General features: G+C 35.1%; 1 protein-coding gene across 1 annotated transcript; it reads right to left on the bottom strand.

The window, feature by feature from the left end:
* Positions 1–17,923: 17,923 nt before the first annotated feature.
* Positions 17,924–19,216, bottom strand: LOC131620207 (uncharacterized). The gene has a single exon (XM_058891212.1). It carries the CDS (start codon positions 19,214–19,216, stop codon positions 17,924–17,926), a length of 1,293 nt encoding a protein of 430 aa, XP_058747195.1.
* Positions 19,217–21,151: the final 1,935 nt, after the last annotated feature.

The following is a 21,151-nucleotide window of genomic DNA, read 5'->3' as shown; positions in this document are numbered from 1 at the left end:
TTGTTATGGTCCATAACATAATTTAAGATATCAATAAAATTAATTGTATTTGTTCTTAAATTTATACCCGCGGGCTGCCCGTGACCGCACCATGTTCGCCCCATTTTTTTATGGTGTGGGGAGGGGCGGGGCGGGCATACTTAACTACGCGGGTTCAAAATTCAAGCTCGGCCCGCAAAAAATGACGGGTAAAACGGGTTTTTCCCACAGGGCGGGCCCGTTTTGCCACCCTACCTCCAGACACTAATGATCAAGCCATTGAAAACACTTTATTGCATCCAAACTTACTCCAACCTCCTCAGCTCGTGGATTCAAAAATATGAAGCCTTCAAGATGGAGGATGATGAAACTGTTGAGAACGTGTCCTCAAGGTTTCAAACTCTTGTTTTGGAACTTAAGGTTCTCAACAAAGGGAACTCCACATCAGATCATGTGAAGAAGATTATCATAAGTCTTCCAAATAAATGGAGACCTATGGTAACTTCTCTGAAGTTAACAGAGGATCTGAACAACACTACTCTTGAAGAACTTGTTAGTTCTTTGAGAAGTCGTGATATAGAGCTTGAAGAAGATGAGCCTCAAAGAAAAGGTAAATTTGTAGCTCTCAAATCTATGAAAAAGTATGGAAATACTAAGGCTCTTCAAGCTTAATAAGAAAAAGAATAATTTTAGGAAGATTTAGAAGAAAAAGAAAAAGAAGAAGAAGAAGAAGAAGACGAGTTATCTCTTCTCTCCATAAGGGTCAACCAACTCTAGAAGAGAAAGCAAAACATCAGAGGTTCTAGAAGAACAGGTGGTCGCTTCAAATTACCTCTGGACAAAAGAAGTTTGGTAGCAGCAAAGACATCACGTATTACGAGTGAAAGAGCCTAGCCACTACAAAAAAGAATGTCCCAAACTCAGAAAGGATAAGCCCAAGAAGAAAGTCTTTAGAGGGAAGAAGAAAGGGTTGATAGCTACATGGGATGATTTTGATTCTTCAAAAGATGACTCTGAAGATGAGAAAATTAATATGGCATTGATGGCAAGCATTGAGGCGTCTGATGAGAAGATTGCATCAGAATCAAATTCAAAATCAAATTCTACAGAGGTATATAGTGATGTAACTCGTTCTGAACTAGAATCATGCATGTCTGAATTTCTTGAAAAATATCATAAGCAACATAACAAATACAAGGGTTTGAAAAAAACTCCATGTATCTGAATCTGAAGCACACTATAAGCTTAAGAAAGATTTCTCAAGTTTAAATAAAGAGAAATTTATTTTGAAAAATGAGAATTCTACCCTAAAAAGCAAGAGCTCAAAGCTTGAAGAAGAATTCTCTTCCGAAGCTTCTGTGAACACTGATAGTGTCATAAAGCAGTATGACAAATCTTTTCATAAATTCCTTGCTAGAGGCATAGGTAGAAGCATTATGGCTTCTATGATCTATGGCATTTGCATAAACGATACAAGAGGAATTGGTTATGATTTTGATGAAGAATCCTCTTCAGAAACAGATGATAAACCAAAGACTTTGTATTCTCATTTGTCCCTAAGGAATCACAAAATAATTTGGTGCATAAAGATAAATTTGTTTTAAAACCTAAGGCAAAACCAAAAGACCATTTCAATTATTCATATAGATATGTTTATCATTCATCTAAACCCAAGTTTGTTAAAAACTCGGGGAGTACTAACAAGAAAGGACCCAAAGTATTTTGGGCACCTAAGGATAAGATAATATATGTTACAAATATCCTTAGAAACATAATTAAGATACCAGTCATGATACCTGGACTCTGTCTTCTCACGACACATGACAGGAAGAAGGCATGTGTTCCAAAAGTTTGGAACTTAAGCCTCAAGGCTTTGTAGGTTTCGGAGGTGATCAAAAAGGGGAGATTATTGGCTCTAGAACAGTTGGTAACGGTTCTCTCCCTTCTATTAATAATGTTTTACTTGTTGATGGATTACAACATAATTTATTGTCCATAAGTCAATTAAGTGACAATGATTATGATATAATATTTAATCAAAAGTCATGTAAAGCTGTAAGTCAGAAAGATCGCTCCATTTTATTTAATGGTGTGAGATATTGAATCGAACTCTAGTATGGTCAATGGGTAGCTTCTTGGTTCGACAGTTCGACAGGGTTAAGCATGAAGTTGAAGGTTGTTCACATGCTGGTGTCGAAGTGTGCATGCTGTAGTCGAAGATGGATCTAGCATGCAGGTGTCGAAGATGCTAGGATTGTTAGCATGTTAAATTAGATTTTAGTGTTTAAACCCTAATTTGTTAAGTTAGCATGTTTATTAAGTTAGCTTGAGTAATGGGCCTTGTGGAAAAAGCCCATTAGTTAGTATGTTAGGTTTTTATTATAAATAACATACTAGTCTCTCATCATTGCACGTTGCAAATCCTAATTTAGGGTGAGAGAGGTTATTTGTTATTCTTGTAAACTTGTAATCTTGTTTTCTAAGAGAAAGTAAAAGAATAGCAATTATAACCAATTCTTGTGTTCTTCTTCTTCCTTGTTCTTTATTCTTTCCTTGTTTTATACTTTGTTCTTGGCATTGAATTCACAAAAAATTAGTGCGGTGAGCGTGGAGAAGATGCCTTCAACAAAGTATGAGATTGAAAAATTCACCGGAGTGAACGATTTCGGTCTGTGGCGCTTGAAGATGAAAGGCCTACTGGTTCAACAGGGTTGCTTGGAAGCGTTGAAGGGAGAGGCAGCCATGAATGCTGAATTAACGACAGCAGAGAAGACGACTATGATCGAGAAAGCACACAGCGCAATTTTGTTGAGCCTTGGTGATAAGGTTCTCAGACAGGTATCAAAGGAAATGACGACATTAGGGTTATGGGTGAAACTTGAAAGTTTGTATATGACTAAATCACTGGTAAATCGACTCTACCTGGAGCAAGCTTTGTATTCATTTAAGATGATTGAAGACAAAATGTTAGCTGAGCAGTTGGATATGTTTAACAAGCTAATTCTTGATCTTGAAAATATTGATGTGAAGATTGATGATGAAGATCAAGCGCTGTTACTATTGTGTGCTTTTCCTCGACCACATGCTCACTTCAAAGAAACTCTCCTGTATGGAAGGGAGTCCCTGACCTTTGAAAAAGTTCGATCAGCCTTGTATTCGAAGGACTTGAACAAACGAAAGGAGCATAAACCTTCGACTGTTGGTGAAGGTATGGCCGTTAAGGGAAAATTCTTGCGAAAGGAAGGTAAGTTCGACAAGAAGAAAGGCAAAAGTTAGCAGAGGTCTTATAGTGGCGAAGCATCTGGTATTCGATGCTATCATTGTAAGAATGAGGGTCACACAAGAAAGGTGTGTCCTGAACGCCTGAAAGATCATGGAGGAAAGGATAATGGAAATGTAGCCATTGTTCAAGATGATTTTGAATCATCTGATGTTCTTGTGGTTTCGAGCAGTGAATCTAGGAAGGAGTGGATTATGGATTCAGGTTGCACTTGGCACATGACTCCAAACAAAGACTTATTCGAGGAATTATGTGATCAAGATGGTGGATCAGTACTGCTGGGAAACAACAAAGCTGGCAAGATTGTAGGTGTTGGATCTGTGAGATTCAAGCTCCATGATGAGTCAATAAGGTTGTTGACTGAAGTCAGGTATGTTCCTGATTTGAAGAGAAATTTGCTTTCTCTTGGTGAATTCGACAAGAAAGGGTATGTTTTCCAAGGAGAGAAAAGTATCCTAAGAGTAATGAAGGGATCGAAGGAAGTCTTGAGAGGTGTGGAGAAGTCCAAGTGCTTAAGGTTTCGACTGAGGACAATGTTGTTGATATGATCATCAAGACATTTTCGAGTTGCAAGTTTTTCCACTGTATGCAGTTGATAAAGCTACATGAAGAAAGATAGTTTGTTCCCTTGGTGTTGTAGAGTTAGGTCCAAGGTGGAGATTTGTGAGATATTGGATCGAACTCTAGTATGATCAATGGGTAGCTTCTTAGTTTGACAGTTCGACAGGGTTAAGTATGAAGTCGAAGGTTGTTCACATGCTGGTGTCGAAGTGTGCATGTTGTAGTCGAAGATGGATCTAGCATGCAGGTGTCAGAGATGATAGGGTTGTTACCATGTTAAATTAGGTTTTAGTGTTTAAACCCTAATTTGTTAATTTAGCTTGTTTATTAAGTTAGCTTGAGTAATGGGCCTTGTGGAAAAAGCCCATTAGTTAGTATGTTAGGTTTTTATTATAAATAGCCTACTAGTCTCTCATCATTGCACGCTGCAAATCCTAATTTAGGGTGAGAGAGGTTATTTGTTATTCTTGTAAACTTGTAATCTTGTTTTCTAATAGAAAGTAAAAGAATAGCAATTATAACCAATTCTTGTGTTCTTCTTCTTCTTTGTTCTTTATTCTTTCCTTGTTTTATACTTTGTTCTTGGCATTGAATTCACAACAAATGGAAAGAGGGAGAACAATATTTATAAGATCAGACTTTTTGATTTAAAAGAACATAATGTTAAATGCCTTATGTATGTTAACAAAGAGCAATGGATCTGGCATAGACGACTGGGTCAGGTTAGCATGAGAAGAATTTCTCAGTTAAAAAAGCTTGACTTAGTCAGAGGCCTTCTAAATTTGAAGTTCTCTTCAAATTTTCTTTGTGAAGCATGTCAGAAAGGTAAATATTCAAAGAATTCTTTCAAAGTAAAGAATGTTGTTTCTGCCTCCAGACTTTTGGAACTCTTGCACATTGATCTTTTTGGACCAGTGAAAACTGCTTTTGTCAATGGCATGAACTATGGATTAGTCATCGTTGATGAATTCAGCAGATGAACATGGGTTAATTTACTAAAACACAAGGATGAGTCACATTATGTGTTCTCTACCTTCTGCTTACAAGTGCAAAACGAGATGGATTCTAAAATTGTGAAAGACAGAAGTGATCATGGTGGAGAGTTTGAAAACAAGTTGTTTGAAAAACTCTTCGATGAGAATGACATTTCCTGAAATTTTGGAACTTACAATATAGATGTCAAGAATGATGTCTCAACACCAACACAATGTCAAGACAGGTGTTATGACATTATCTGATGACAAAAAACACTTGCTAAAATAGGATATTATGCAGAAGGTAAATTGCAGAAAAATAAACAACATAATCAATTGTTAACCCAGTTCGGTGCAACTCACCTACTCTGGGGGCTACCAAATGTAACTCCCGGAAATTCGATTATTCGCTTAATCTAGACGTTTAGAGTGTTTAGTGAAGTTTTCGTATTTTGAGACGATTTAGTCAGTATTAGTTCGGAATAGCGGATTGATATTTAATCAAGAGTTTTGATATTTTCGGTATAAGAAATACTATTGGAATAATATTTGAAGTTTTAGGAATTTTCTGAGTAATTAAGATTACACCGGAAATATGATATATTGGTAGAATTTGGATTGTCGGTGTTATTTTAAGAAGTGTATTGGAATTTATTATATTAAAAGTCGGATTTTAGTCGGAAGGTCGAAGAATAATATTAAAAATAATATTATTTACAAGTCGGAATTTATTATATTGTTGGAATATTAATAAAAGTGATATTTTGACTTAATTGGAGCTATTTACCTTATTGGGCCTAAATTGTGCTAAAGGCTAAACCCAATTGGATTTTATATTAGGGTTTTAGAGAATGGAAAAGGGGAGAGTGGTCATAATGAAGAGAACAAGAATAGAGGAGAAAGAGACAAGACTATAGAGAATAAGAAGAAGCTTGAAGATTCTTCATCCATGGTGTCAATTGAAGATGCAATTAGAGACCCATTGAGTTGCTTCCATTGATAAGGTAAGGGTGAGATTCTCTTCCTATAATGGGGCTTATGAACAATTGTATGTAGGAATTGGGGTATAGATTTATTGCATTATCTTGTGTTTGTGTTGATTGTTGTTCATATAAAATTAGAATTGAGAAATAATATGGTTGCTACTGAGCATTAGAATTGGAAATTAAATTTGGAAAGACATGCCGGCATAGCCCATTGACGGCGGCATGCGTAGCTGACGGTGGACATGTGCCTTTAGTGTGTATGCTATCACTTTTAGTGTGTGTGGTATTACTTTTACTGTGTATACTATCACGTTTCATACATTTACTGTGTATGCAATTCCTTGCTGTTTCATAGTTATATATATGGTTTTTATAAGAATTATTTTATGAAAATACACATAGAATATATAAAAATGGTATACTACAATGTTACAATATATATATATATATATATATATATATATATATATATATATATATATATATATATATATATATATATATATATATATATGGTATATTATAATGAATTGTAAAACAGTAGTAATTATAGAGCATGTAACTCAAAACAGTTCCGTTTGACCGAAATAGTCGAATTAAACGGTATGACTAGTTGTCCGAATTTTGATGAAAATTTACGTGGTAGTTAAGTTTAATTAGTAGATTAACGTGGTTGTGTTATTTTGTTGAAATTGTGATATTTTACGAATCGACCGAAATTAGATTTTAATTTAAATATTCTTTATAAATAAATATTGGTTCTGTGATAGAAATTGACACACATTGTAGGAATAGAATATAATGAAATTGGAATTAATATTATTTGTAATAATTTTAAGAGTTTTGGAATTAGAGATAAATAATTAGATTAATAAGCCAATTTAAATTATTTTAATTTGAATAGAGTTGGTAGAGTTGCTAATAGAGTTGTCAATAGAGTTATTAAAGTTGTCAATAGAGTTGATAATAAAGTTGTTAGAGTTGTTTTGAATTACTAAGAGTCATATTTTTGTTTGTTTTGAGTAATTCTGACATGTTTAGAGTTGTCAGTGTATAATGTCGATGTTTACTTTTTCATTGGAACTTTAACAATTCATATCTTTTAAACCGTAACTCCGTTCGAGTCCCCGTTCGAAGCGTTAGAAAGCTAGCGCGATATTCTTTTCAATAAAAATGGTCTTGAGCAATAGAATGCTAGAAATTGGAAATGGAGTAGAAATAGAAGTGAATTAAATTAATATAGTGTGATTATTAATTGGTTGATTAAATTAGTAGTTGAATTAATTTCAATGTGTTTAATTGATTGGAATATAATTTGGAATTAGATCAACTATTCGGTTTGTCGGTAAATTACGATATTTTGAGAATTTATCCGTAATTGTGTTTTGGCTTGAATATGTATGTTGAGAAGTATATATTGATATGCCAATGATATTGTTTTGATATTGATTCTCTGTGGGTAGTTAGATATCATTAATTTTAATGATTAATTGCTTGATTTTAAAATTGTATGTTCATATATAATTGGCAAAATGAGAATTAACATGAGTCACATTGGGTACCACATGCATAGAGTCACATGTCTTGCATTGAGTCACATTGAGGTTATGTGGTGTTTGAATATATGCATTTATGTGATTGTTATGTGTACATGAGATGTGATAATTGAAATTGGTGATGTTTTGATACATAATTGGTTAAATGTGTGAATATGTGATAATGATGGATTGTGTATATATTTGGGATAATAGTATTGAATATTTTGAGTACTACACTATTGAATTTTGTGCATACTTGAATATGTGAAATTTATTAGATGATACTATTTACATGATTATGACTTGTTGTATGATGAAAAGTATGTGAGACTAATGAACTGTAGAAGTATGATGTGTATAGTAGCTATTGATACTTGTGATGTGATGATTTTATATGTCTGAATCCTAGTATGTAATTTATCATACACCCACTTATATGATTTGATATCTCACCCTTCTCTCTTGTTTCGCCGTTGCCTTTATATTGGCAACGTGCAGGTATTCAAGTATGAAGATTTAGTTGTCGTTACTCGAGTCGATTGTTGCTCTGATATGTAGCACTCTGGGGGGAACGATTTGTATTATTTATGATGTTGCTATTTAATTGTTTCATTTTGGTTGAACAAAATGATAAGTTAACTGGAGATATTTTATTGAATACATTCTTAAGTGATTCCGCTGTGTTTTAATAAAATTTATGTTTCAAAGGTGCTATGTATCCGCTTTATGCGACGAGGTGATTTGTTTTTTTTTATTATGTGACGCCTCATTTGTTTATTGAGAAATTTTGAAAACTCTGATTTTTATATATAATTGTCGGGTAGAAATGGGGTGTTACATTAGTGGTATCAGAGCAGGTCGGTCTGTCCGGCCAAGTTGTCGAGTCTGTTGAGTTTGTACGACAGTTGAATGCTGTCAGTGTTTTATCTTGTAGTACGCGACATGTGTGTGGAACACTGTTGGTGCTTATTTGTTTTGTTGCAGGAAGTAGTTTGACGATAAGTGGGGGAGAAACCTTGCTTCTCTAAGGGGTTTCTATTGTAAGAGATTGTCTGGTATGCTGTCGACAAGCGCTAGTGCAAGCGTTGTTGAGAGTTTTGGAGGTTATCTGGATTCGAAGATGACGTGAAGTTAAGAATAATTTTGAGAGACGGAATTTAGAGAGTTGCGATGTTTAGCACGGTTGAAGACTGTGAAGTTGCCGGTGCAAGTAACCTTTGCGTAAGGCGCTGATGTTTGAAAAGTGATAGAGTAATGAGGTTGCAGTGGACTTTATGTTGGACACGCATAAGTGACTGTCGGATGTGGTCGATGCTTGGAGTTGTGAATCGCGAGTTCGAGTTGGAAACTCGAGGACGCGCGTAGCTTGTAAAAATAATTGATGTCTCCGTGATATCAAGACTGGAATTTCGATGAAAGAATGCATCTCTCAAGTTATAAAGAGTTATGCTAGAGGCTGTTTGGGATGTGTTTGAGTCGAAGAAAAGTGAGTTTCGGAGTAGGATCTCTGTAAGCAAGTCGCAGAAAATTCAGAATTATTGTGAAACTTTAAAAAGTCATAACTTGAATTCTGGATATCCAATTTGAGCTCCGTTTGAAGCGTCGGAAAGATAATGAGATGAATTGTGAAGTACGAGTATAGAAGTAATTTTGGCGATGGAAAGACGTTGACGATTGTGTGATGCTAAGTGACTATGAAGTGGACTTTGTAATATGTTGGACGGCGGTGTCTCATCGACGAGATATAATGAGTAGGAAGTTGTGGGAATTGTAATGACCCAGAGTGAATTATTGGATTATGAAGTGTTAATGGATTCGAGTGAGAATTCGGAAATGACGCTATTACGAAGTAACGACAGTTTATACTTCCCTATGGTTGTCGAATACTAATTGACAAATTGGGGAACTGATCACCCTCAATCCATTGTTAATGGTAGGCGAAAATCGTGTTGGATGTTATAGCTTTGTCTTGCTATCTTAATAGTGGGGAATGGGTATTGATGTTATGTCGCGAAGGTAGTCGCTCACCAGTTTGTGTAACTTGATGAGAGGAGTGGTTGAGTAAGAGTTTGACGAAATGGATAATTCAAAGTAGTAAGTTTTGTGCAAGCGAATGTCGCAAGGGGAAAGATTTGGAAGTAACAGTGAAACAACGATGTGAAAATGAGTATTAAGGAAAGTTTGCGTTGGATTGAAAATTTGTGAACCATACAGTTGACGGAGTTTTAACAAGGCAATGACTTAAAGAAGAATTATCAGAGTTGCGCAGCGGAAGCATTGCGTTGCGCTGTAGTTATACGACTTGTAAGAAGTGAAGGACGATATGTCAGAAGACTGTGAGGTGGAGTTATCTTGATGTTTGGATTGATAGACTGTTGGAATAAGTGCAATGAGCCAGGATGCTGCATTGGGTCGTAGATTATTGTGAATCTGGTAAGAATAGTAATGTGTTTGTGTTCTTGTGGATTCGTTGTTGTGCCGAAGAAGTAGTGATTGAAGTGTTACCAAACGCGATTTGGATATTCGAGAATTGGATACGAGACTTGGTTGCAATGGTGTTGTCAAGTAGATTTTCGAGGACGTAAATATTCTAAGTGGGGGAGAGTTGTAACGCCCGGAAATTCGATTATTCGCTTAATCTAGACGTTTAGAGTGTTTAGTGAAGTTTTCGTATTTTGAGGCGATTTAGTCAGTATTAGTTCGGGATAGCGGATTGATATTTAATCAAGAGTTTTGATATTTTCGATATAAGAAATACTATTGGAATAATATTTGAAGTTTTAGGAATTTTCTGAGTAATTAAGATTACACCGGAAATATGATATATTGGTAGAATTTGGATTGTCGGTGTTATTTTAAGAAGCGTATTGGAATTTATTATGTTAAAAGTCGGATTTTAGTCGGAAGGTCGAAGAATAATATTAAAAATAATATTATTTACAAGTCGGAATTTATTATATTGTTGGAATATTAATAAAAGTGATATTTTGACTTAATTGGAGCTATTTACCTTATTGGGCCTAAATTGTGCTAAAGGCTAAACCCAATTGGATTTTATATTAGGGTTTTAGAGAATGGGAAAGATGAGAGTGGTCATAATGAAGAGAACAAGAATAGAGGAGAAAGAGGCAAGACTATAGAGAATAAGAAGAAGCTTGAAGATTCTTCATCCATGGTGTCAATTGAAGATGCAATTAGAGACCCATTGAGTTGCTTCCATTGATAAGGTAAGGGTGAGATTCTCTTCCTATAATGGGGCTTATGAACAATTGTATGTAGGAATTGGGGTATAGATTTATTGCATTATCTTGTGTTTGTGTTGATTGTTGTTGTTCATATAAAATTAGAATTGAGAAATAATATGGTTGCTACTGAGCATTAGAATTGGAAATTAAATTTGGAAAGACATGCCGGCATAGCCCATTGACGGCGGCATGCGTAGCTGACGGTGGACATGTGCCTTTAGTGTGTATGCTATCACTTTTAGTGTGTGTGGTATTACTTTTACTGTGTATACTATCACGTTTCATACATTTACTGTGTATGCAATTCCTTGCTGTTTCATAGTTATATATATGGTTTTTATAAGAATTATTTTATGAAAATACACATAGAATATATAAAAATGGTATACTACAATGTTAAAATATATATATATATATATATATATATATATATATATATATATATATATATATATATATATATATATATATATATATATATATATATATGGTATATTATAATGAATTGTAAAACAGTAGTAATTATAGAGCATGTAACTCAAAACAGTTCCGTTTGACCGAAATAGTCGAATTAAACGGTATGACTAGTTGTCCGAATTTTGATGAAAATTTACGTGGTAGTTAAGTTTAATTAGTAGATTAACGTGGTTGTGTTATTTTGTTGAAATTGTGATATTTTACGAATCGACCGAAATTAGATTTTAATTTAAATATTCTTTATAAATAAATATTGGTTCTGTGATAGAAATTGACACACATTGTAGGAATAGAATATAATGAAATTGGAATTAATATTATTTGTAATAATTTTAAGAGTTTTGGAATTAGAGATAAATAATTAGATTAATAAGCCAATTTAAATTATTTTAATTTGAATAGAGTTGGTAGAGTTGCTAATAGAGTTGTCAATAGAGTTATTAAAGTTGTCAATAGAGTTGATAATAAAGTTGTTAGAGTTGTTTTGAATTACTAAGAGTCATATTTTTGTTTGTTTTGAGTAATTCTGACATGTTTAGAGTTGTCAGTGTATAATGTCGATGTTTACTTTTTCATTGGAACTTTAACAATTCATATCTTTTAAACCGTAACTCCGTTCGAGTCCCCGTTCGAAGCGTTAGAAAGCTAGCGCGATATTCTTTTCAATAAAAATGGTCTTGAGCAATAGAATGCTAGAAATTGGAAATGGAGTAGAAATAGAAGTGAATTAAATTAATATAGTGTGATTATTAATTGGTTGATTAAATTAGTAGTTGAATTAATTTCAATGTGTTTAATTGATTGGAATATAATTTGGAATTAGATCAACTATTCGGTTTGTCGGTAAATTACGATATTTTGAGAATTTATCCGTAATTGTGTTTTGGCTTGAATATGTATGTTGAGAAGTATATATTGATATGCCAATGATGTTGTTTTGATATTGATTCTCTGTGGGTAGTTAGATATCATTAATTTTAATGATTAATTGCTTGATTTTAAAATTGTATGTTCATATATAATTGGCAAAATGAGAATTAACATGAGTCACATTGGGTACCACATGTATAGAGTCACATGTCTTGCATTGAGTCACATTGAGGTTATGTGGTGTTTGAATATATGCATTTATGTGATTGTTATGTGTACATGAGATGTGATAATTGAAATTGGTGATGTTTTGATACATAATTGGTTAAATGTGTGAATATGTGATAATGATGGATTGTGTATATATTTGGGATAATAGTATTGAATATTTTGAGTACTACACTATTGAATTTTGTGCATACTTGAATATGTGAAATTTATTAGATGATACTATTTACATGATTATGACTTGTTGTATGATGAAAAGTATGTGAGACTAATGAACTGTAGAAGTATGATGTGTATAGTAGCTATTGATACTTGTGATGTGATGATTTTATATGTCTGAATCCTAGTATGTAATTTATCATACACCCACTTATATGATTTGATATCTCACCCTTCTCTCTTGTTTCGCCGTTGCCTTTATATTGGCAACGTGCAGGTATTCAAGTATGAAGATTTAGTTGTCGTTACTCGAGTCGATTGTTGCTCTGATACGTAGCACTCTGGGGGGAACGATTTGTATTATTTATGATGTTGCTATTTAATTGTTTCATTTTGGTTGAACAAAATGATAAGTTAACTGGAGATATTTTATTGAATACATTCTTAAGTGATTCCGCTGTGTTTTAATAAAATTTATGTTTCAAAGGTGCTATGTATCCGCTTTATGCGACGAGGTGATTTGTTTTTTTTGATTATGTGACGCCTCATTTGTTTATTGAGAAATTTTGAAAACTCTGATTTTTATATATAATTGTCGGGTAGAAATGGGGTGTTACATTAGTGGTATCAGAGCAGGTCGGTCTGTCCGGCCAAGTTGTCGAGTCTGTTGAGTTTGTACGACAGTTGAATGCTGTCAGTGTTTTATCTTGTAGTACGCGACATGTGTGTGGAACACTGTTGGTGCTTATTTGTTTTGTTGCAGGAAGTAGTTTGACGATAAGTGGGGGAGAAACCTTGCTTCTCTAAGGGGTTTCTATTGTAAGAGATTGTCTGGTATGCTGTCGACAAGCGCTAGTGCAAGCGTTGTTGAGAGTTTTGGAGGTTATCTGGATTCGAAGATGACGTGAAGTTAAGAATAATTTTGAGAGACGGAATTTAGAGAGTTGCGATGTTTAGCACGGTTGAAGACTGTGAAGTTGCCGGTGCAAGTAACCTTTGCGTAAGGCGCTGATGTTTGAAAAGTGATAGAGTAATGAGGTTGCAGTGGACTTTATGTTGGACACGCATAAGTGACTGTCGGATGTGGTCGATGCCTGGAGTTGTGAATCGCGAGTTCGAGTTGGAAACTCGAGGACGCGCGTAGCTTGTAAAAATAATTGATGTCTCCGTGATATCAAGACTGGAATTTCGATGAAAGAATGCATCTCTCAAGTTATAAAGAGTTATGCTAGAGGCTGTTTGGGATGTGTTTGAGTCGAAGAAAAGTGAGTTTCGGAGTAGGATCTCTGTAAGCAAGTCGCAGAAAATTCAGAATTATTGTGAAACTTTAAAAAGTCATAACTTGAATTCTGGATATCCAATTTGAGCTCCGTTTGAAGCGTCGGAAAGATAATGAGATGAATTGTGAAGTACGAGTATAGAAGTAATTTTGGCGATGGAAAGACGTTGACGATTGTGTGATGCTAAGTGACTATGAAGTGGACTTTGTAATATGTTGGACGGCGGTGTCTCATCGACGAGATATAATGAGTAGGAAGTTGTGGGAATTGTAATGACCCAGAGTGAATTATTGGATTATGAAGTGTTAATGGATTCGAGTGAGAATTCGGAAATGACGCTATTACGAAGTAACGACAGTTTATACTTCCCTATGGTTGTCGAATACTAATTGACAAATTGGGGAACTGATCACCCTCAATCCATTGTTAATGGTAGGCGAAAATCGTGTTGGATGTTATAGCTTTGTCTTGCTATCTTAATAGTGGGGAATGGGTATTGATGTTATGTCGCGAAGGTAGTCGCTCACCAGTTTGTGTAACTTGATGAGAGGAGTGGTTGAGTAAGAGTTTGATGAAATGGATAATTCAAAGTAGTAAGTTTTGTGCAAACGAATGTCGCAAGGGGAAAGATTTGGAAGTAACAGTGAAACAACGATGTGAAAATGAGTATTAAGGAAAGTTTGCGTTGGATTGAAAATTTGTGAACCATACAGTTGACGGAGTTTTAACAAGGCAATGACTTAAAGAAGAATTATCAGAGTTGCGCAGCGGAAGCATTGTGTTGCGCTGTTGTTATACGACTTGTAAGAAGTGAAGGACGATATGTCAGAAGACTGTGAGGTGGAGTTATCTTGATGTTTGGATTGATAGACTGTTGGAATAAGTGCAATGAGCCAGGATGCTGCATTGGGTCGTAGATTATTGTGAATCTGGTAAGAATAGTAATGTGTTTGTGTTCTTGTGGATTCGTTGTTGTGCCGAAGAAGTAGTGATTGAAGTGTTACCAAACGCGATTTGGATATTCGAGAATTGGATACGAGACTTGGTTGCAATGGTGTTGTCAAGTAGATTTTCGAGGACGTAAATATTCTAAGTGGGGGAGAGTTGTAACGCCCGGAAATTCGATTATTCGCTTAATCTAGACGTTTAGAGTGTTTAGTGAAGTTTTCGTATTTTGAGGCGATTTAGTCAGTATTAGTTCGGGATAGCGGATTGATATTTAATCAAGAGTTTTGATATTTTCGGTATAAGAAATACTATTGGAATAATATTTGAAGTTTTAGGAATTTTCTGAGTAATTAAGATTACACCGGAAATATGATATATTGGTAGAATTTGGATTGTCGGTGTTATTTTAAGAAGCGTATTGGAATTTATTATGTTAAAAGTCGGATTTTAGTCGGAAGGTCGAAGAATAATATTAAAAATAATATTATTTACAAGTCGGAATTTATTATATTGTTGGAATATTAATAAAAGTGATATTTTGACTTAATTGGAGCTATTTACCTTATTGGGCCTAAATTGTGCTAAAGGCTAAACCCAATTGGATTTTATATTAGGGTTTTAGAGAATGGGAAAGATGAGAGTGGTCATAATGAAGAGAACAAGAATAGAGGAGAAAGAGGCAAGACTATAGAGAATAAGAAGAAGCTTGAAGATTCTTCATCCATGGTGTCAATTGAAGATGCAATTAGAGACCCATTGAGTTGCTTCCATTGATAAGGTAAGGGTGAGATTCTCTTCCTATAATGGGGCTTATGAACAATTGTATGTAGGAATTGGGGTATAGATTTATTGCATTATCTTGTGTTTGTGTTGATTGTTGTTGTTCATATAAAATTAGAATTGAGAAATAATATGGTTGCTACTGAGCATTAGAATTGGAAATTAAATTTGGAAAGACATGCCGGCATAGCCCATTGACGGCGGCATGCGTAGCTGACGGTGGACATGTGCCTTTAGTGTGTATGCTATCACTTTTAGTGTGTGTGGTATTACTTTTACTGTGTATACTATCACGTTTCATACATTTACTGTGTATGCAATTCCTTGCTGTTTCATAGTTATATATATGGTTTTTATAAGAATTATTTTATGAAAATACACATAGAATATATAAAAATGGTATACTACAATGTTACAATATATATATATATATATATATATATATATATATATATATATATATATGGTATATTATAATGAATTGTAAAACAGTAGTAATTATAGAGCATGTAACTCAAAACAGTTCCGTTTGACCGAAATAGTCGAATTAAACGGTATGACTAGTTGTCCGACTTTTGATGAAAATTTACGTGGTAGTTAAGTTTAATTAGTAGATTAACGTGGTTGTGTTATTTTGTTGAAATTGTGATATTTTACGAATCGACCGAAATTAGATTTTAATTTAAATATTCTTTATAAATAAATATTGGTTCTGTGATAGAAATTGACACACATTGTAGGAATAGAATATAATGAAATTGGAATTAATATTATTTGTAATAATTTTAAGAGTTTTGGAATTAGAGATAAATAATTAGATTAATAAGCCAATTTAAATTATTTTAATTTGAATAGAGTTGGTAGAGTTGCTAATAGAGTTGTCAATAGAGTTATTAAAGTTGTCAATAGAGTTGATAATAAAGTTGTTAGAGTTGTTTTGAATTACTAAGAGTCATATTTTTGTTTGTTTTGAGTAATTCTGACATGTTTAGAGTTGTCAGTGTATAATGTCGATGTTTACTTTTTCATTGGAACTTTAACAATTCATATCTTTTAAACCGTAACTCCGTTCGAGTCCCCGTTCGAAGCGTTAGAAAGCTAGCGCGATATTCTTTTCAATAAAAATGGTCTTGAGCAATAGAATGCTAGAAATTGGAAATGGAGTAGAAATAGAAGTGAATTAAATTAATATAGTGTGATTATTAATTGGTTGATTAAATTAGTAGTTGAATTAATTTCAATGTGTTTAATTGATTGGAATATAATTTGGAATTAGATCAACTATTCGGTTTGTCGGTAAATTACGATATTTTGAGAATTTATCCGTAATTGTGTTTTGGCTTGAATATGTATGTTGAGAAGTATATATTGATATGCCAATGATGTTGTTTTGATATTGATTCTCTGTGGGTAGTTAGATATCATTAATTTTAATGATTAATTGCTTGATTTTAAAATTGTATGTTCATATATAATTGGCAAAATGAGAATTAACATGAGATAGTATGGTTACTAGTGTTAATTGGATTTTGTGAATTGTAATGGATTAATTGGTCTTTTATATGTGAATAATATCTATGTGTTGTGAATATTGTGTATAATTGGTGGATAATTCATGGAGTTGGATTATTGTGGTATGCGGTAAGTTAAGATTGAAGAGATAATCTTAATTGCATATATTGTTGTTAATTGTACATTCATTCATAGCATAGTCGGCTTTATTGTGGAAGCGGTGAAATTGTGGGTTCACATGGTATTAGACGGTGATCCTTGAATGGAAATAGACGTAGATTACGTTGATCCTTAAATGAAAACATGCGTAGTAGCTTTGATCTTGTCCGGATCGGAAGCGGCTTGGATTCTAGAGTGAATTCGGAAAGCGGTAAACTATATGTTTATATTTGGTGGCTTCGATCTTGTCCGGATCTGAAGCGTGGCTAGATTCTATATGAATCGGAAGCGGTGGAACTTTGGGTCCACATTGGGTACCACATGCATAGAGTCACATGTCTTGCATTGAGTCACATTGAGGTTATGTGGTGTTTGAATATATGCATTTATGTGATTTTTATGTGTACATGAGATGTGATAATTAAAATTGGTGATGTTTTGATACATAATTGGTTAAATGTGTGAATATGTGATAATGATGGATTGTGTATATATTTGGGATAATTGTATTGAATATTTTGAGTACTACACTATTGAATTTTGTGCATACTTGAATATGTGAAATTTATTAGATGATACTATTTACATGATTATGACTTGTTGTGTGATGAAAAGTATGTGAGACTAATGAACTGTAGAAGTATGATGTGTATAGTAGCAATTGATTTCAGAATTCCAGGGTGTTGCTTGAGGATTATCCCACATATCAGGGATGGAAAAGCAATGGGTAGCTTGGTAGCAGAAGTACCAACATGCCTCATAGTTTGATCAAATATGTAGGTCCCATAGTCAAATTTTGTCTTGGTTCCCACAGCATATATGAATCTACCTAGGCCAACAGCAATGGTAGAAGTGTGAGTGGTAGGCACCCAGTTTGCAGCACCAATTTTGTGCAGCAAGGCATACCTGACATTCAAAAGACTAGCAGACAATTTACTCTTTATGGGTCATTTCTTAACCTTACCACCAGTGATAACTTTGCATACTTCATTGTCAGTTACTTCAAGCTCAGGTTGAGCCTCAGCATCTCTACCTAGATAGAGGTTGATAACAGTAGGGGAAAAATCTATACATTTTCTTCTAACATACACCTTATGAAAATCCTCAGTTCTTCCATCAGCACAATCTTGAGACAAATTCACTATAAATTCCTTCACGAGCATTTCATAGCATTTAGAAAAATGAGTAACAGTTTTAAGCAAACCTGCAGATTTGATGAGCTTCATGGCCTCTTGACATTCCAGAGCATCATTTGCAAGTTCTCTTTCCAGAGCCAGCCTTCTTTGATAAACAAACTTCCACTGGATAGCATTTGAAGCATAGTGCAGATAAATGTTGTCCAAGGGAACATCACGGACCTTTGTGGAGGATTTTGTGACAGCAATCTTCTTCTTTGAAGGGATGTCAGGGACATCACTTAGGACATTGTCTTCGGAGTCAGAAACACTTCTTTCTTTTCTCTTCTTCACAGCAACCTTGCTCCCAGTTCTTGAAGACTCAGCAGAGACCTTCTTGATCTTTTCTTTGGTGGCATTCTTTAGAGGAGCAACCTTTGTCTTGGGAGGATGTTGATCATCAACCTGCTTTCCCCTTCGAGCCTTGACTCTGTTGGAAATGCTGGAGATGAGGTCATCATCAGCAATGTCAATAGGATCATCAAGATTATCCAGATCCACCACATCATTCACAGTAGGGCCTTCTTTAAGAGTTTCTTTAGAAGGAGTAGCAGGGACCTTTTCAGCTTTCTCTGTTTCAAGAATCTCAGCATCTTTAGTTCCAGATGTTTCAACATCTTTAGCTTCAGATGTCTCAACATCTTTAGCACCAGAGATATCAACATTGTTATCTTCAGATGTCTCAACATTAACCTGATCTTTGCTAGCATCATCTTGATCATCTTCTCTGTTCTCAGGGGCAGGAACTTGGGCTAAAGGAACAGATATTCCTGCTACCTTGTGACCTTCATTCAAGATTCTTGTGACAAGACCTGCGATCGCATTGTGGACATAAGCAGACCCTTCTTTATTCTGAGCAGAAAACGTTTCTGGAACAGACCCACCAGTTGATTTTCTTGCATGCATCTTTCTTGGTATACTGCCAACAGGATCAGTGGCTGGGACCGAGTTCAATGGCGCAACATCCAGCACAACATCCTGATCACCTACCATACTTGGTGCCCTAGAGTCGGATGCAGTTTCAGAGCGAGGAGTAGTGTTCTTCGAGGGAGAAGTCTGAGACATGTTGAGAGAGAAAGGAATGATGGAGAGAGGTTTGTGAATGCAGCGAATCAGAGAGGTAGCGTGAATGCCGAAAATAGGTTTTGTGGGAATGGGAACCGTTTGGAGAAAGTGTAAAAGAGGGGGAAAATACACTTTAATATGTAATGATAACAAATATTTGGAGAGAAGGATACTGTTGGCCCCACACCCAGTTAATTGCTATAATCCCTCATAGAGACAAATGCCAAGTTTACTTCTCAAATTTTCAAATTGATTAGCATCCAAAGCCTTAGTGAAAATATCAGCCAGTTGAAGGTTAGTAGCAACATGTTCCAAGGCAATTACTTTATCTTCAACAAGATCTCTTATGAAGTGATGCCGAATATCAATGTGCTTGGTCCTGCTATGCTGGATAGGATTCTTTGAGATATTAATGGCACTTAGGTTGTCACAATATAATGTCATGACATCTTGTGTGACATTATATTCTGTTAACATTTGTTTCATCCAAACAAGCTGAGAACAACTACTTCCTGCTGCAATGTATTCTGCCTCTGCAGTAGATAGGGATACACAATTTTGTTTCTTACTGAACCAAGATATGAGGTAATTCCCCAAGAAGAAACATCCTCCTGAAGTACTTTTTCTGTCATCAGCACTTCCAGCCCAGTCTGCATCACAATATCCAGTGAGAATTGGTTCACACCCATGAGAGTAGAGCATGCCATACTCACAAGTACCATTCACATATTTCAGAATCCTCTTGACTTGATTTATGTGACTGATCTTGGGTTCTGCTTGATATCTGGCACACACCCCAACAGCAAAAGCAATATCAGGCCTACTAGCTGTGAGATACAGCAGGCTTCCTATCATGCTTCTATACAAGCTTTGATCAACATGTGTGCCCTTTTCATCTTTGGACAATTTTAAATGAGTAGGTGCAGGTGTTCTTTTGTGACTAGCATTTTCCAACCCAAATTTTTTGACAATGTTTTTGGCATACTTGCTCTGAGAGAGAAAAATTGAGTCTTCCATCTGTTTAACTTGCAGTCCAAGAAAGTAAGTTAATTCTCCAACTAGACTCATTTCAAATTCTGATTGCATTTGGTCAACAAAATGTTTAATCATCGTGTCTGACATCCCACCAAACACAATATCATCCACATAGATTTGTGCAATCAGGATCTTTCCTCCTTCATCTTTAACAAAGAGAGTTTTATCTATCCCTCCTTTCCTGTAACCATTACTAGTAAGAAACTCAGTTAGTCTCTCATACCAAGCTCTAGGGGCTTGTTTCAACCCATAAAGAGCTTTTCTTAGTTTGTACACATGATCAGGATGGTTTGGATCAGCAAAACCTTTAGGTTGTTCCACATAAACTTCCTCACTCAAGTATCCATTCAAGAAAGCACTCTTCACATCCATCTGGTATAGTTTGAATTTTAGAATACAAGCAACTCCTAGCAGTAATCTAATTGACTCAAGTCTAGCAACAGGAGCAAAGGTTTCATCAAAGTCAATTCCTTCAACTTGAGTGTATCCTTGAGCAACTAGCCTTGCTTTGTTTCTGATAATAGTTCCCAGTTCATCTGACTTGTTCTTGTAAACCCATTTTGTTCCAATGACATTAGTACCTTTAGGTCTTGGTACCAGCTCCTGTAACACCCGAGGCCGAATAAGGCGAGGGGTGGTTGCACCGCATGTAACACCTGAGGCCTGAGATGGCAAGGGTGGTCGCCACATCGGAATGAGAGGGATCCTAAGGTTGTGCAGGTATGAGACTGCATGGTTGAAGGAAAGCTTATAAGGATTGATAGGTACTACCTATACCAACAAGATGCATCTTCTTTTCGGTAGCTCATTCCATAAGAACTCCACAGTTAAGCGTGCTTGACTTGGAGTAGTATTGGGATGGGTGACCTTCTGGGAAGTTTCCCAGAAAGCGTGCGAGTG

Source organism: Vicia villosa, linkage group LG7 (genome assembly GCF_029867415.1).
Source record: "Vicia villosa cultivar HV-30 ecotype Madison, WI linkage group LG7, Vvil1.0, whole genome shotgun sequence".
Lineage (NCBI taxonomy): Eukaryota > Viridiplantae > Streptophyta > Magnoliopsida > Fabales > Fabaceae > Vicia > Vicia villosa.
This window is presented reverse-complemented; position numbering and strand designations above follow the sequence as displayed.

Coding starts and splice junctions, on each gene's coding strand:
- LOC131620207 (XM_058891212.1), bottom strand. CDS start 19,216: ATGTCTCAGACTTCTCCCTCGAAGAACACTACTCCTCGCTCTGAAACT.